This window comes from Ursus arctos, chromosome X (genome assembly GCF_023065955.2).
Source record: "Ursus arctos isolate Adak ecotype North America chromosome X, UrsArc2.0, whole genome shotgun sequence".
Taxonomy (NCBI): Eukaryota; Metazoa; Chordata; class Mammalia; order Carnivora; family Ursidae; genus Ursus; species Ursus arctos.
The window spans coordinates 68,819,786-68,838,270 of record NC_079873.1 but is presented as its reverse complement, the minus strand read 5'-3'; the positions used below and the strand labels follow the sequence as shown (position 1 = coordinate 68,838,270).

General features: G+C 34.4%; 1 protein-coding gene across 4 annotated transcripts in view; it reads left to right on the top strand.

Annotated features, from left to right (window-relative positions):
• CHM (CHM Rab escort protein) overlaps positions 1-18,485 on the top strand; it is a 196,161-nt gene that overhangs the window by 51,145 nt on the left and 126,531 nt on the right. For all 4 annotated transcript variants that reach the window (XM_048213444.2, XM_048213445.2, XM_057312932.1 and 1 more), the window contains 2 exons: positions 9,649-9,721; positions 12,563-12,687. In XM_048213444.2, the coding sequence (XP_048069401.1) occupies positions 9,649-9,721; positions 12,563-12,687 (198 nt within the window). The remainder of the gene's footprint in view (positions 1-9,648; positions 9,722-12,562; positions 12,688-18,485) is intronic.

Below are 18,485 nucleotides of genomic sequence, written 5' to 3'. Positions count from 1 at the left end.
ATGTGGGGTGTTAGTACCTCATTATTATTGTATTGTTGCCATTTTTTCCTTTAGGTCTACTAATATTTGCTTTATATATTTTGGTGCTCCTATGTTGGGTGCATATATAATTATGAATGTTATATCTTCTTACTAGATTGTCACCTCTGTCATTATGTGGTGTCCCTCTTGGTCTTTTATTACATTCTTTTAGTCTATTTTGTGTGATATAAGTATAGCTGTAGCAGCTTTTTGTTTCCATTTGCGTGGAATATACTTTTTCAATTCACTTCCAGTGTTTGTCCTACAAGAAGTGAGTTTCTTGTAGGCAGCATATAGATGGTCATGTGTTTTGTTTTGTTGGTTTTTTTAAAAAGATTTTATTTATTTATTTGAGACAGTGGAGAGAGCATGAAGGAGGCAGAGGGAGTGGGAGAAGCAGACTCCCTGCTGAGCATGGAGCCCGATGCAGGGCTCGATCCTAGGACCCTGAGATCATGACTTGAGCCAAAGGCAGATGCCTAACTGACTGAGCCACCCAGGTGCCCCCAGATGGTGGTGTGTTTTTATCCATTCAGCCACTCTGTGTCTTTTGTTAGGAGAATTTAATCCATTTGTCTTTAAAGTAATTACTGATTAGTAAGTACTTATTGCTTACTAGCATGTACATATTGAGAAGCACTGGACTTGTGAGACCCCTCTCTGTTGTGTGCCCCAGTACCACGGTAGAGTTTTGGCAAGATTGTGTCTCTGCCTCTCCTGCCATCTGGTTTTGGTTTTTTAATTCTTTGTTGTGGAGAAGCAGCTTATCTAGTTTTCAAGTATATTTCATAGCAGCATTGCCCATAATAGCTAAATTGTGGAAGGAGCCGAGATGCCCTTCAACAGACGAATGGATAAAGGAGATGTGGTCCATATATACAATGGAATATTACTCAGCCATCAGAAGGAATGATTACCCAACATTAGCAGCAACATGGACGGGACTGGAAGAGATTATGCTAAGTGAAATAAGTCAAGCAGAGAAAGACAGTTATCATACGGTTTCACTCTTTTATGGTACATAAGAAATAGCAAGGAGATCTGTAGGAGAAGGAAGGGAAGAATGAAGGGGGGTAAACAGAAGGGGGAATGAACCGCGAGAGACTATGGATTCTGGGAAACAAACTGAGGGCTTCAGAGGGGAGGGGGGTGGGGGACTGGCATAGGCCAGTGATGGGTATTAAGGAGGGCACGTATTGCATGGAGCACTGGGTGTTATACGCAAATAATGAGTCATGGAACACTAACATAACATAATAAAAAATTTAAAAATATATATATATTTCAGAGGGAAATCATCCATATGTAGTTGTAGGTTTGGTGTGTCCATGGGAAGAGGTGAATTGAGGATTTTCCTGTGTTACCATCTTGCAGAAGTCCTCTACCTTCTATTATTTAGATAAAGAAAACAGTGGTCTCATGTAGGGGTGAGAAAAATATATATGAAATATTAAAGAATAAGTGTTGCCCTGGTTTTCTCCTTTCCATATTCTCCCACTTTAAAGAGATATCATTATGTCTGCGACACTAATTTATGAGTGAAAGTAATTTTAATTTGCTTAACCTAATCTAGCATTTAGCATGTTGTTTGCTATTTGAGATGAAGTCATATAATAATAATAGTTTCTGTTTATGGAATATTTGCTTGGTACTGTGTTTGGTAGTCTACAGATATTAAGTTATTTAATTCTTATATTTCTCTAAACTGTAATTTTAGAGAAATTTTTCTGAAATATACTTCTCTAAAAGAAGTGTAATGTTTCCCCTTTTGCAGATGAGGAAACAAATTAAGAGAATTGAAATAACTTGCCCAGTGTCACATGTCTATTAGGGGAAGAGCCGGGATTTAAACCCAGGTCCTTTTGACAGCAGATCCTATGCTCTTTGTCCAAGAAAAGCCGTAGCGTTGGAAAACAGACACAAACACTCGATTTGAGGGTCAAGAGACCTGATTCACGTTGTGACTCTGTCAGTGATTAGTTATGTGATTTAAGTTGTTTTCCTCAAGTCTAAAATGTGGCTAGTGTATGACTTACCTTGAAGAGTCACTGCAAGAGCCCAGTAGGATACATGGCGTGGGTAAAAGATAAAAAATTTGTCTTTTCATCATGTAGAGATTAAAGTTAATCAGGGATATTTAATAAACGGAGTTGTCCAGTTAGCTGATGTATTTCCAGCCCCAAATAGCTGTGAGTCTGGAGTTTACCAGAGGTGCTCAGATTGGAGATAGTAATTTGTAAGTCATCAGCAGAGAAGTGATAATTGAGTCAGTAAGAATAGATGAGATCACAGAGAAAAACAAGAATTTAGGGCAATCTGTGTATATTACTTATCTACCTGGTTTGGTTGTCCAAAAATGGATTTGAGTGGGTGGCCTAGTGTCAATGACTAATAACTGTCAACATAGGAGGCTCTCTGTCCAACCCTAATTAATGGGGACTCAGCCTGTAGTATTTCATTCTGGGAGACTGATCCGACTGTCAAAGCAACTTAATGTAGCCTCATGGGATGCTTTTAAAACCGAGTAAGGGCCTGATCTTCCTCTCTAACATTAGAATTGCATCTGCATAGTCTATCAAGGAGGCCCACATACCTTTATCTTGGAACGAGTGGATTGTGAAAGGAACTTGGCTTTCTTGTGTATCAGGTATATGGAGGTTTTAGTAAAGGAGAATTTGTGTGGGGAGTAAATCCGATATATTCCCTGGTCTGTTCTGTTAACCAGGACGGTAGAAACATGTCTTGATTCTTAATAGTAGTCCAATCAGATTTAAATGGAATAAGTTCTCTTAATGTGCATGGTATATTTGTACTCTTTAATAGCTGGTAAGTCAATAGTAGTAGACATACCACACTGTTATTTTCCTGCTTTTATCATATACATAAAGGTATTTGAACACATTAAAGTTGAGAAATGCAAAAAAAAAAAAAAGGTTGTATTTTAGGTCCTAGAAATGAATAGTCCCTCCAGCTCTGGCATTAGAGTAGATGTAGTCATGAAATTATTTTCTCATTTTCATTATCCAGATGAATTGGAGAAGCAAAACAAAAATTAGACATCGTTCTAATATCTGTAAACAGATTCCATTGCCTTTACTGATAGTAAGTTAGATTCTGGGATTTGTGTTATATGCTTATGTTTATAATTTTAAATATTACAGTGTTGTAGATTATAGAAGACAGTCTTTATAGTGGAAAGAGCTTGGACTTTGGGGTCTGATATGCCCTTGGTTTAAATCCAGGCCATTTCCTAGCTGAGCGAGTTAAATAAACAAGATAGTCAACCTCTTGGTTGTTGTTGTTGTTGTTTTTTCCTAATTGTAAAATGGGGATACTTTTAGCACCAATCTCTCGGGATTCTTGTGAACAGTGAATGGAAAATGGCAAGCTCTATCATATATATTATCCTATTTTTCTCCTTCACCTTAATATGAATTAAGGCAGCATTTCTCAAAATATGTTTTGTTGAACCCCCCAGTCCCTTCAAATGCTTTTTAAGAAAAATGCTCATTGGTCAACTAAATTTTTTCCTCTTGGTGAGAACAGACATGGCACTAAGAATTTAATAAAAAGGCTTTAATTAATAGGTTTAATACTCAGTCTTCTCATACAACTCATAACGGTGCTGAGAAGCTCTGTCATAAAGCATTTTTTTGGTGGTTTAACTTTTAAAAACCTAGTGTTTTCTAAATTTATTTTGTCATTGTACCTTTTTTTTCCTTGGAACACCTATTAATAGTCCATGTTATTAGTGGGATACATTTGGGAAAGGTGAATTTAGTAATCAGGTCCAGGTGACATTTTTTTTTTTAATTTGAGTATAGTTGAAACACAATGTTAAATTAGTTTCAGGCATACAACTTAGGGATTTGACAAGCTTATGCATTATGCTGTGTTTACCACAAGTATTTGATATCTAAGTGTTTGGCTTCATTGAACTGTAGGTACATTATGATATCCTATGGACGAAATAATGCTAGCCAGGTTAGAATTTAGGATTATGTTCCAATGGATAGGATTAGGATTTAGGAGAACTGAATTTTAACTGCAGTTCTACTGTTTGTAGTTGTGTGGCTCTGAGCTAGTGACTTAATTTCTACATAGACAACAGCAGTGTCTTCATCTGTAAAATACCTTACCTACTTCACAAGATTGCTGGAAAAGTCCATGAGAAAATAGTTGTAAAAACAGTTTTAAAAACAAAACATTAAAAATGCTGTCAGTGGAAGGGGTGGAATTACTACTATATAAGGAAATGGAATTGTAGGAGCAGTGAATATAGAATAGGGGAGGCCTAGAGATTGATCTGTGCTGCTTCCTTTTTTAACTCCTTTGTTCTTTAATAATTAAAAGAATTCTCAGATCTATGTGCCTGAATGTTCGTAGCTCTGTCTTTTGTCCATGTTCTTGTACTTGCTTACGGAAGCCATTTCCCACTAAGGATGTAGTTTAGCATCATGTAGCTATGGGTGTTGCTGAATATTCAACACTGAATTATAATTATGACATACAATGGAAAAGAAGATTGTTAGGATTTAATAAATAGGCTCTAATTAATAGGTTTAATACTCAGCCTTCTCATATAGCTCAACTTTCTTTATGTCTACTAGCAGACATGAAGCAAAATGATGTTGCTTTAATATTAAATACTGTGTAAAGGATGAGCAATCTCTTGCTATTTTTTTTAAAGATTTTATTTATTTATTTGACAGAGCAAGAGAGGGAACACAAGCAGGGGGAGTGGGAGAGGGAGAAGCAGGCTTCCTGCTGAGCAGAGAGCCCGATGTGGGGCTCGATTCGATGTGGGGCTCGATCCCAGGACCCCCGGGATCATGGCCTGAGCTGAAGGCAGACGCTTAATGACTGAGCCATCCAGGCGCCCCTCTTGTTATTGTTTTAAAACTATTTTTTTTCTGTTGTTTTATTGGTTGGTGTTAATGGAGATAATTGTGTAACCATTTCCTTTCTGTGTCTGGAAAAACTTAGGTAGTATTTTAAGTAAGCTTTGTAAAACTTCAGAAATATTAAAATCATGTTTTCTACAGTTTTAAGGTCAACATTTCACACCGTGGAGAGCTATACCTTAGTATTGTGATTATTGGGATTTTTTTATCTTTGAAAATAAAAATGTCCATTTGTGATCTTTACTATTTTATAGGTCACTTAACTGTCACGAGACTTCAGAGGACTAGGTCACTTAACTGTCACGAGACTTCAGAGGACTTTAGACATTCGTTTTTATTTTTTTTAAGGATTTCCTTATCTGAGAGAGAGCAGGCATATGTGAATGGTGGGGAGGGGCACAGAGGGAGGGAGACAAGCAGACTTCCCTGCCAAGCACGGAGCCAGATTTGGGGCTCGATTCCAGGACCCTGAGATCACGAACTGAGCCAAAATCAAGAGCCAGCCGCTTAACCGACTGAGCCACCCAGGCACCCTAGACATGAGTTTTATATTTGCTGTTTAAATACGATGAATAGTCTTTTTATAGTTCTACAAAGAGACTCTAGTTTTAAGGAAGTCTTTCACCATATAAAATAGCGTTCCCTGGCATTAGAGATAAACATCATCCTTTATCATAAACTTCTTTTTCCTTTATTTGATGTACAGAGGCAGTCGTGACACAAAATTGGCAGAAAATGTTCCATTCCCCTTTTTTCTCACTTTTGTTTTCTGTCAGGAAGTTCTCACTTTGTCCTTAAAATAAATTGTGTCTATGGGGTTTTAAAAACAAAACCAGTAACCTAGCTTTGTTATTCCCTGCAGAAATACTTTTAAAGAGAGTAGAAATAGTATTTTATAAATTGAATTTGAATGTCAGAATTCTGAAGCTGTGTTCTTAAAGATAAAGTTTAAGAAAATATTTGGTAGACTTTAATTTTTACTATTTCATTGCAATAATATTCCTAGAGAGCATATTAAAATGTTACATTGATTTTTTTCATTTTCTTTTTGCCATATTGATTTTGATACCTAAAGTCTTTTGCTTTCTCATGAAGGGGTATTATAAACCATACTTAGAACTATACAAATATCGAAAGGAACTTAGTAAATCTGTGTTGGTTTTCTAGTGAGTTTATTAATAATTATGTTACACTCTTTGGTCAGAAAGACCACAGTAATGAAAACCATGTTTCACCTTTTATATACATTGGAGAGATCACCAGATGCTAATGTTAAGAACACATCAACAGGAAAAGTTGAAAATGTGAGCTGCACGGAAAAGTACTAGAACCAGTTGGCTCTCAAAAACCATGACCAAATATAGGGGGAAAAGGAATTTGACCGTGAACTGACTTTAGGTCATTTAATAATGGAAAGAAACAGCAAGGTGACTTTCTTTTAGACTATCTGTAAGCTTTTGATAATAGAAAATACTGTGTAAATTGGCACATATTGGTCCATGTTTGAAAACTCAGGTTACTTTTGTTTTTCTAACAATTTATTATAATTTTCAGACAAAAAAGTTGAAAAAATTGTACTATGAGCATGTATCACTACCTAGATTCTACTGTTAACATTTTGCTGTATTTGCTTTATTACATAACTGCCCATGTATTCATTTTTCTTTCCATTTATTATTCCATCTTATTCTTTTGTATGTTTCAAAGTAAGTTGTACACAATCAAGTACCTTCAGTCTAGAACACTTCAGCATTCATATTATTCTAGAGTTCAATATTTATGGGTTTTTTTTTTTTTTTGAATTTTAAGTGTACCATTTTGAAGTTTTGGGAAATGCATACACTTGTGTAACTAAGAATCTTATTGAGATAAAATAATACTGTCTTTGCTCTAGAAAGTTCTCTTATGTCCCATCCAAGTCAAGTCCTGCCCTTATTCCCACCCAGTCACTCTCGGGATATTTTTTATTATAATTAATTTAACTTGTTCTAGAATGTCATATAGATGGAATCATTCAGAATGTACTCTTTTTTGGGTAAGAGCTTCTTTCACTTAGCTTTGAGATTAATCTGTGTTGTTACCAGTATTCATTTTCATTGGTGAATAGTATCAATCCTATAGCTATACTTCAGTTATTTATCCATTTGCCTATTGATGGATATTTGAATTCTGATCAGTTTGGAGCTATTAAGTAATAAAGCTACTATGAAAAAGCTTGTACAAGTATTTTGTGAACACATACTTTCCTGGTTTGTAAATACCTAGGAATGGAATTACTGGGTCGTAGGGTAGTTACATGTTTAGCTTTTTTCTGAAGCTACCAGACAGTTTTCCAAGTGTTTGTACCATTTTACACTCCCACCAAAATGTTTGAGTGTTCTGGCCATCCACACCAACACGTGGTATTGTCAGCCTTTTAAATTTTAACTCTTCTGGTGGATGTGTAGTGCTATTTCATTATGTTCATTTTTAATGCTTATTTTAATATGTACTTATTTCCCATCCAAGTACTAATCTGGCCCGACCCTGCTTAGCTTCCAGGATCACATGAGACGGCATGTTCAGAATGGTATGGCTGTAGACTAATGTGTACTTATCTAATGACTAGTTAGGTTGAGTACCTTTTTATGTGCTCATTAACCACATCTATCTTCCTTTGTGAAATGTCTGTTCAAGCCCTTTGCCCATTTAAAAATTTGAATATTTGTCATATTAAGTTGAAAAATATCTTTATATATCCTGGATACCAGTCTTTTGTCATATATGTTTTATGACTATTTTCTTCTAGTTTGTGGCTAGCCCATTCACTTTTAAAATGATGTATTTAGTGTAGAACTTTTTCATTTTGATGAATTCCACTTTATCAGTAGTTTTATTGCTTTCTGTGTGTTATCTAAGAAACCTTTGTCTACCCTAGTGTCAGATTTCTAATGTATATTTATTACTTATAAATTGGTATATCCAGTAAATTTACTTCAATCTTAAAACTTTTACCCAATAGTCAGAGTTTCTTATTTATGACCTTATGGTGGTTTAAAAGAAGTATAAATATCTTAACAAAAAATATGAAGACAGTTGTTTTATTTTTTTAACACCCAGGATATTTTCTAGTTTTGTTGAGTATTTAGAGGGTGGGAAGGGATGGCAGAAGTGTATTATTCTCAGGCAAGGGAAAAGAGGGTATAAATTTCTATGGGAAAGACCACTAGTTCTAACACCCCTCTCTCTTTACTCCTCCCTCTTCTCTATACTGGCTGTTGCCCACCTTCTCCTTCCACTGTTCTCTATGACCCAAGGGATCATAGCTTCCAGGTCTCCTGATCCCAACATGTTAGCAAAGGTGGCCATCTAGAATTGTTAATATAGCTGAAATTCTATCTAAATTTTAAAGCCCGTTAGAGATTCTGAATGGTGTATGAATTTGCATTATCTCTGAGAGAACTATCAGATTATAAGTGAAGCAGTGATCTGTATGAATAGACCTATTTTCATAGATATTCAGTTTAACCATTTTCTGTATTAGAGCAAAAACAGTGATTATTGGTAAAATACTTGGGCCTAAAGTCTGACTGTTTGCAGGCCTGTTTCAACATTTGATTGAGGAGAAATATATCAGAATATTGAGAGGATCTCCAGTAGCATTATGGATGAGTAATTTAGGGTATTATATTAAAGGTTTTAGTTTTCATCTCATTTTAGAAAGATCTTTTATAGATTTCATTAGAGTAAAATACAAAGGCAAAAATGAAAACAAAAAACCAAGAATCTGTCCCACCCCATAACCAGAGTGGATGTTGTAGGTGGGACTGAGTGTACTTTGGGGCTCATCATACAAAGAATCAATAAACATGAAGAGTTTTGCAAGAACTGGGAAGCCCCAGTACAGATATGTAATACAGAATTAGAGAATTCTGGTTGCCACAAATCTCCTACTTAAGGAAGTTAATCAGAACTCTGATGTCTACAGGGCTTACCTGATCCTAATTAGGAGACCTCTGAGTTTTTTAAAGCAGAATGATGATCTTCACAGGACTATGGAATGAAGAATAGTTCACCCATTTATCAGCGGGAATATTATTCTTGCTTTACTTATCACAAAAGTGAATAACTGTGTCCCAGGACACAGTTTAGTTTTGGTCCTAAAGGCTGAGAATAACACAGGGCCACTAGCTCTAGAGTAGCCATTTGTGTGTGTGGGTGTGTATATTGGCATGAGTTATGGGTTTGTTGGTGGTGGTGACAGTGGCTATTTAATTATTTATAGAAAGCAGTTTTTTCCCTTGGCTTTCCTTGAGATCTGCCAAGGTTTTCTCCCCATCTTTTTTTTTTTTTTTTTTTTTTGTAACCCAGGAGTCAAATTTTGTTCATATTCCCTGCTCAATGCCCATATCAACCTGTTTACAATCACATGATCAGTGGCATTTGATCAGTGGAGAAAGCTCAAAGGAGGCCAAAGAGTTTTTTGTTTTTTGTTTTTTTAACTCCTTATACAATGGAAAGTTACCTTTGGGATCCGAGAGAACAACTTTTATTTCAGCCTAGTATTTCCAACATCCCGATTATGTTTTGAACTCTGAGGTAGAAATATTGAGATTATTTGAATGGTGCAGGGTGGTTTGCTGATGGAGATCAGTGACTTAATTTTTTTTTCAGTGACTTAATTTTTTTTTCAGTGACTTAATTTTTATACCCTTTTCTTTACTCTGATTTTTTATTGTTACAGAAGAAACTATTATGGAGGAAACTGGGCCAGTTTCAGCTTTTCAGGAATACTGTCCTGGCTAAAGGAATACCAGGTAAACTTTTTAGTTGATTTTAAATCTACTAGGTTGTATTTTGTATCACATAAACACCCTACATTGAAGAAAACCCTAAGCTTCTGCAATGTAGGATTGATGCCTTATTTTTATTTATTTATTTAACAAAAATTATGCAGTCATCTTTTTAGTTAATGTTCTTCCAATGCTTTCAAAATACAGATAACATTTTTTAAATATACATAGATATGTTGGCTGAAGAGTACATCATATATACTTGATACCATTGTCTCATTACATTCCCAAATATAAGGCAAGATATTTTTCTCCAAAATAGTCATTCAAAAAAAAATTTGGTCCTTATAAAATCTCACATATTACTAGTTGCTCTTTCAGTAGTATATTTTGAGACAAAAACCCCAACTATTCGGGGGAAAATACGTTAATTTGAAATGGTCTGAGTCATTGGTAGTTTTGCATATTTATAGAAGTCACCGGACAGAATCAGTAAAAACAAAAAGCAAGGAACAATTTAATGTAAATTTAGTAAGTTTTTTTTCTAAGTTAGGATCTCACTACTACAACTACTGGATATCATTGTAAAGAAGTTTTTTAGAGGACACGTATAGCATATTAATATGGGGAGTTGGTTATGTCTTGGAGTTTACTGATTTTTATGACAAATTTAAAAATTTGTCTAATTTTATGTGAATGGTACATGTGGCTTGAAGTGAACTTCCTACTGAGAGCATCATACATGGAATCAAAAACTGCTGTATCTCAATGACTTCGTGATTATACCCTAATGATGGCCAGTCATTTAGGGTCTCTCACTTGCTTATCATCTTGTTTTTGTACACTACTCTCTTAGCCTGTGCACATCAAATCCACAATCTGATCAGATAACAAGATTACCAAAAGTAATGGTCACTTTAATGGTCATTTATGCCAAGAGTTTATTGTAGCTAGTTGTATCAAACAAATAGAAGTCAAACTTCAGTCCTTGATACACTACATATATAGAATACGGTTTTTAATATTTTGGTTAATTTCAAAAATATCACATAAAGACAGCTTTATAATAATATGAATACTGACATTTTAGACCAGATGTGTTAGCTTATTTATAGAGTTGATGTTTATTAGGCCAAAATCTACAATTAGATTCTCATGTATGCCACTTGTTATTTCATCAAGGGAGAATAAAATGTGTATCTCTTGGCCATAAACAATATTGTAGCCATAACCAGCAGCCTCTTGATTTTTAATTTTTTGATTACAAGGAGGCCAGGGCAAGGATGGAAATAAATCAGTGCAGACTCATCACCACTGCTTGAAAAATACCTCAAAGTACATGGAAAGTCGGTAACACCATACTCTAATATAAACATACAGGATGGTGTATTATTTTTTTATTGTTGTTGACTTGACTTGTTTTTAAAAGTAATTCTGAAGTATTCAAACTAAAGGCTTTATTGATCTTTTGAACATTAAATTTAGTACTTTTGGTTATTGCAAAATTGGTCTAAATACTAAAATAGAAATTATGGTAAGTCTACTATCATAGCATAAGTCCACATATCATAAACTCCATCAAGAACTATCCAGATTGTTTTGTTATATCAGAGCTTTGTTATCCTGAATGCTGCTTGAAGTAAGTGGGATAATTTCCAGTTTGAGCCAAAAATACTTCTGCTATACATAGTTTTTCATTGAAAAAACTTTTGTGATTATATAATTGATTTATGGAAAGGAAGTGAAAATGCATTAGCATTTATTGGATATTGTCTGTGTGACAGGTTCTATAACCTGGTGCTTTACACAGTTTATTTAATTTCATTCAGTTTGTACTATAGCCGTGTGCATGAGCTATTAGTGTATATTGCTGCTGGATAAACTGGAGCTCAGGGAGAGCTAGAGAGAGCAGAGCCAAGATTTGAAACCATGTCTGTTTAACTCAAAAGCTTGTGTTGTCCATTTTTTTTTTTCATGTTGTATTTCACCCACATCAAGAGAACCATTCCATCAGGTGAATAAAATATTTCCTTTGTGGAAACTAGCACCTAATGAGGTGCATTTACTTCCTTAATTTACTAGAATACTATTCAGTATTGTAAAGTAGTAGATTATTTTGAAGTCATTTGGAAAAGGCATATTTTGACATTTCCAAAAATCCCCTGATTCAGATATTGCTGTATATATAATTTATCTCTATAAAATATAATTAGGAATTATTAAAGATTTTGAAAGGCCACTTTCAACCCTTATAAGTTTATATACATTATCATACATTATTGTTTTTATTGTTTTTCTGAATATAAAATATTTAGAGGTTGATTATTATATAGTCCTTAGTTATAGTGGGCTGAATACTTTTTCAAAAATATTTTTACATATAATCAAATTTGCTAGCGACTAACCTTCAGAGACCTAAAAGTAAGTAGAATGAAATAATTGTGAGCCTGCTTTTGGACAACAAAATGCAAAAACTTTATTAATAACAAGTAATATGTAATATATATATATATATATATATATATATATATATATATACACACACACATACACACACTAGACACACTTGATTTTCAGCAGATAACAGGGTTAGTTGTAATGTCAAAACAGGCACATCCAGTGACTGCATCAAAATGTCATGATATCCTGATAGAAAGCTGTAAACCAGAGGTAGCATTTGATAGGATAGGTTTTTACACAGTTTTCTTTTCTTTCCTTTGAAGATGGCACACTACACCACAGTCACTTCAGAATTTGATGGGATCAAAGGCAGAGCGTTAATTGAGAAAGGTATACATTTTCACAAAAAAGTAGAGGTTCAGACTGCACGATTTAAATAAAATTTCTCATCTATATTTTGTTTAGGAAAACAGTGACATTGTGAATGAAAGTCCAACATGGCAAGAGCAGATTCTTGAAAATGAAGAAGCCATTGCTCTTAGCAGAAAGGACAAAACCATTCAACATGTGGAAGTGTTTTGTTATGCCAGGTATGAAAAGTATTTAGGTTAAACTGAGTTAATGACTTCTTATTCACATCTGTTGGAAAGAAGCCAACATATGACATTGGTTGCTAAAAAGTCAATTGATAAGATGGTTTGCCTTTTTAAAAATATAACTTCGTTTTCTCTGCTTAGGTGATAATGATGATGATAACATGCTACATTAATGACTTGATTCTTAAAACCATCCTGTGCTGGGATAGAGCAGATAGTACTAGTTGCATTTTTACAGAATCCTCAGTGCAGAGATTAATTTGTTGAAAGTCACATGGCTTGAAAAATGTCAAGACCACATGTAGCCTAGATAGTGGTAGAGTCCAAGATCAAAACCCAGGATTATTTAGTTCTACTCCAGTGTTCTTCTAACTTTTCTTAGGTAATATTCAATGTAGCAAAATGGAGAATTACAATTTTGAAATAAAAACAATTGGTCATAACACTTGGAGACATATTTTTGAAAATCAGGAGAGAATATTGGGAAGTGATATTTAAGTGTCTCTTTCTAAGTGAGAAAATTCATTTTTTAAGCTTTTATTTTCCAATTAACATACACCGTTATATTAGTTTCAGGTGTACAATATAGTGATTCAGCAATTCCATACATAGGTCACCAGGTGCTCATCACAAGTGTACTCCTTAATCCCTATGACCTATTTTACCCATTCCTCCACCCACCTCTCCTGTGGTAACAGTTTGTTCTTCATAGTTAAGATCCTGTTTCTTGGTTTGCCTCTCTTTTTTCCTTTTGCTCACTTGTTTCTTAAATTCCACATATGGGTGAAATCATGTGGTATTTGTCTTTCTCTCACTGGTTTAATTTGCTTAGTTAGCATTTTACTCTTTAGCTCCATCCATGTCATTGAAAATGGCAAGATTTCATTCCTTTTTATGGCTGAATAATATTCCTTGTGTATATATACCACATCTTCTTTAGCCATTCATCAATTGATAGACACTTGGGCTGCTTCCATATATTGACTATTGTAAATAATGCTGCTGTAAACATAGGGGTGCATGGCCCTTTGAATTATTGTTTTTGTATTCTTTGGTTAAACAACCTGTAGTGCGACTGCTGGATCCTAGGGTAGTTCTATTTTTAACTTTTAGAGGAACCGCCATACTGTTTTTCACAGTGTCTGCACCAGGTTGCATTCCTGTCAACACTGCAACAGGGTTCCTTTTTCTCCACATCCTCACTAACGCCTGTTGTTTCTTGTGTTGATTTTAGCCATTCTGACAGGTGTGAGGTGATATCTCATTGTAGTTTTGATTTGCATTCGTGATAATGATAAGCGATAATGAGCATCTTCTCATTTGTCTGTTGGCCATGTAGATGTCTTCTTTAGAGAAATATCTATTCATGTCCTCTACCCATTTTTTAATTGGATTGTTTTTGGGGGGGTGTTCAATTTTAAAACTTTATATACTTGGGTTACTAACCCATTATCATATATATCATTTACAAATATCTTCTCCCATTCTGTAGGTTGCCCTGTAAGTTTTGTTGATTGCTTCCTTCACTGTGCAGAAGCTTTTTATTTTAGTGTAGTCCCAATAGTTTATTTTTCCTTTTGTTGCCTTGCCTCAGGGGACCTATCTAGAAAAAAGTTGCTATGGCAGATGTCAGAGAAGTTACTGCCTGTGGTCTCCTAGGATTTTTATAGTTTAAGTCTCACATTTAGGTCTTTAGTCCCTTTTGAGTTTATTTTTATGTATGGTGTAATAAAGTTTCATTCTTTAGCATGTTGCTGTCCAGTTTTCCCAACACCATTCGTTGAAGAGACTTTTTTCCATTGACTGTTCTTTCCTGCTTTGTCGAAGATTAATTGACCATATAGTTGTGGGTCCATTTCTCGGTTTTCTATTCTGTTCTATTGGACTATGTGTCTATTTTGTGCCAGTGTTATACTCTCTTGATCACTACAGCTTTGTAATATAACTTGAGGTGTGGAATTGTGATGCCTCCAGCATTGCTTTTCTTTTTCAAGATTGCTTTTTGCTATTGAGGGTCTTTTGTGGTTCCATACAAATTTTAGGATTGTTTGTTCTACTTTTGTGAAAAATGCTGCTGTTATTTTGAAAAGGATTGCATGAACTGTGTAGATTGCTTTGGGTAATACAGACATTTTAACAATATTTGTTCTTCCATTCCACGAGCATGGAATGTTTTTCCATTTCTTTTTGTCATCTTTGATTTCTTTCATCTGTGTTTTATAGTTTTTAGAGTACAGATCTTTTGCCTCTTTGGTTAGGTTTATTCCTAGGTATCTTATCGTTTTTGGTGCATTTGTAAATGGGATTGGTCCCTTGATAGCTCTTTCTGCCATGTCATTGTTGTACAGAAATGGAACAGATTTCTCTATGTTGATTTTGTGTCCTGCGACTTTACTGAATTTATCAGTCTTCTGTTTTCTGTATAGAGAATCATGCCATCTGCAAATAGTGGAAGTTTGACTTCCTCCTTGCTGATTTAGATGCCTTTTATTTCTTTGTGTTGTCTTAATTCCAATGACTAGGACTTCCAGTACTATGTTGAACAACAGTGGTGAGAGTGTCTTGTTCCTGACTATAGAGGAAAAGCTTTCAGTTTTTCTCCATTAAGTTGATACTAGGTGTGGTTTTTTCATATATGGTCTTAATTTTGCTGAGGTATGTTCCCTCTATCTCTGTTTTGTTGAGAGTTTTTATCATGAATGGCTGTTGTACTCGGTCAAATGCTTTCTCTGCTTCTATTGAAGTGGTGATGTGGTTTTTATTTTCCTTTATTGATATGAGTAAGAAAGAGTATCACTGTGTAATAGATCCTTGACATTCTTGTTGGCTACATCAAAAAATCTTTTAGATTTCCCTTTTGTAAATAATGAGAAATATGGTACAGGTTCCTGGATTTTTGTTGTTGCTTTTTTATATATGCATTATCAGGATGTTAATGTTACATTTTGTGGAGGTAGGGCATGAGTGTGTGTTTAGTTTTGTATAATTTTAACATATATGTCAGGTCATGTATTCATCACCACAGTCAACTTACGGAACTGAGCAGTTACATCACCCCAAGGAACTTTCCTGTTTCCATTTTATAACCATAGCTCATCTCCTTCCTACCATTTCTCCCAATTTCTAACTCTTGGTAACCACTAGTCTCTCTTCCAACTCTGTTATTTTGTCATTTTTGAGAGTGTTATGTAAATAGAACTGTACAGTATGTAACCTTTTGCTCTTGGCTCTTTTCAACTCATTGTGGTTAACCTTAAGGTTCATCCAGGTGGTTTCATGAATTAATAGTTTGTTCCTTGTTATTGCTAATAGTATTCCATGGTATGGTTATACCAAAATTCACTTATTCATCTATTGAAGAACATCGGGGCTTTTTTCACTTTTGTCTGTTATAAATAAAGCTGCTATGAATATTTGTTTATAGGTTTCTGTGTGAACATAAGTTTTCATTTGTCTGGGATAAATGCCCAAGTGTATAATTGATGGGTCATATGGTAATTACATGTTTAGTTTTAAAAGAAACTGAAAAACTGTTCTCCAGAGGAGCTGTACCATTTTACATTTCCATCAGAATTTCATGATTCAGTTTCCCCACATGCTCCCCAACATTTGGTGTTTTCACTTTTTTCACCATTCTGTTAGGTGTAGTGATATCTCATTGCAGTTTTAATTTGCATTTTCCTTATGGATGATTTTGAACATCTTTTCATGTGTTTGTTTGCCATTCTTACATCCTTCTTGTTGAAAATCTGTTCATATCTTTTGCTCATTTTTTAACTGGATTGGCTTTTTCCTGTGGATTTTTGAGAGTTCTTTATATGTCTTATATATGTGTCCTTTGTTAGGTATGTAGTTTGCAGATATTTTCCTGAAGTCTGTAGCTTGTCTGGCATCCTCTTTAAGCAGGATATTTTGCAGGTGAAATTTTAAAATTCAGGTGAGGTCCAATTTATCACTTTCTTCTTTGGTATAGATCCAGAATATTTTCTCCTATTTTTCAGAAAAAAAAATATTTTATATTTTATGTTTAAGCCTATGATCTGTAATTGTTGTATAAGGTGTGAGGTTTAGGTCAGTGTTTATTTTTTTTAACATAAGGTTATCTGATTGCTTTGGCACAGTTTGTTATAAAGGCTGTTTTTCCTCCACTGAATTAATTTTGCATATTTGTCAAAAATCAGTTGGCTGTACTTAGATGGTCTATTTGTGGATTTTATATTCTGTTGCATTGATGTGTATGTCTTTTCCCACACCAGTACCACACTGTCTTGATTACTGCAGCTGTATATTAGGACTTAAAATCAGGTAGAATAATTCCTCTAAATTTTCTTTTTTGTAGAATAATTCCTCTAAATTTATTCTTTTTTGTCAAGATTGTTTTAGCTATTCCAGGGTTTATGCCTTTTCATATAAATGTTTCGATAAGCTTTTTTATGTCTAGAAAGCGTTGCTGGAATTTTGATAGGAATTACATTAATCCTATAAATCAACTTGGGGGGAATTGATACCTTTATTATTTTGAGTCTTCCAGTTCATTGACAAGGTATGTCTCTCCGTTTATGTAGGGTGACTTTGATTTCTTTGTACAGAATTGTGTAATTTTCAGCATCCCAATCCTGTGCATGTTTTGTTAATTTTATACCTAAGTAGTTACTTGTCTTTGGGGCAATTAATAAGTGGCATTGTCTTTTTAATGTTGACTTTTGTATGTTCATTATGGGTATCTAGAAATGCAATTGGTTTTTTTGCATTGAGTTGTATCCTGGCATCTTGCTGAACTCACTTATTAGTTCTGGGGGATATTTTTTTTTATATAGATTCCTTGGGATTTTTACATAGACAGTCATGTCTTATACAAAGAGGAACAGCTTTATGTATTCCTCTTCATTTGCTTATTTTAAAGAGTCTGTTTCCTACTGAGAGTCGTGTGTTTTCAGTCCATAGCCACACACCACGAGTTAATTGTGTTTCTTGCTTATCCTTAGCCTCAATGAGCTTTTTTTTTTTTTCCCAGAAAGAAAGTTGTTGTCACTTTCTGATGACTTTGTAATTATACCCTAATGATGGCCAGTCATTTAGGGTCTCTCACTTGCTTATCATCTTGTTTTTGTACACTACTCTCTTAGCCTGTGCACATCAAATCCACAATCTGATCAGATAACAAGATTACCAAAAGTAATGGTCACTTTAATGGTCATTTATGCCAAGAGTTTATTGTAGCTAGTTGTATCAAACAAATAGAAGTCAAACTTCAGTCCTTGATACACTACATATATAGAATACGGTTTTTAATATTTTGGTTAATTTCAAAAATATCACATAAAGACAGCTTTATAATAATATGAATACTGACATTTTAGACCAGATGTGTTAGCTTATTTATAGAGTTGATGTTTATTAGGCCAAAATCTACAATTAGATTCTCATGTATGCCACTTGTTATTTCATCAAGGGAGAATAAAATGTGTATCTCTTGGCCATAAACAATATTGTAGCCATAACCAGCAGCCTCTTGATTTTTAATTTTTTGATTACAAGGAGGCCAGGGCAAGGATGGAAATAAATCAGTGCAGACTCATCACCACTGCTTGAAAAATACCTCAAAGTACATGGAAAGTCGGTAACACCATACTCTAATATAAACATACAGGATGGTGTATTATTTTTTTATTGTTGTTGACTTGACTTGTTTTTAAAAGTAATTCTGAAGTATTCAAACTAAAGGCTTTATTGATCTTTTGAACATTAAATTTAGTACTTTTGGTTATTGCAAAATTGGTCTAAATACTAAA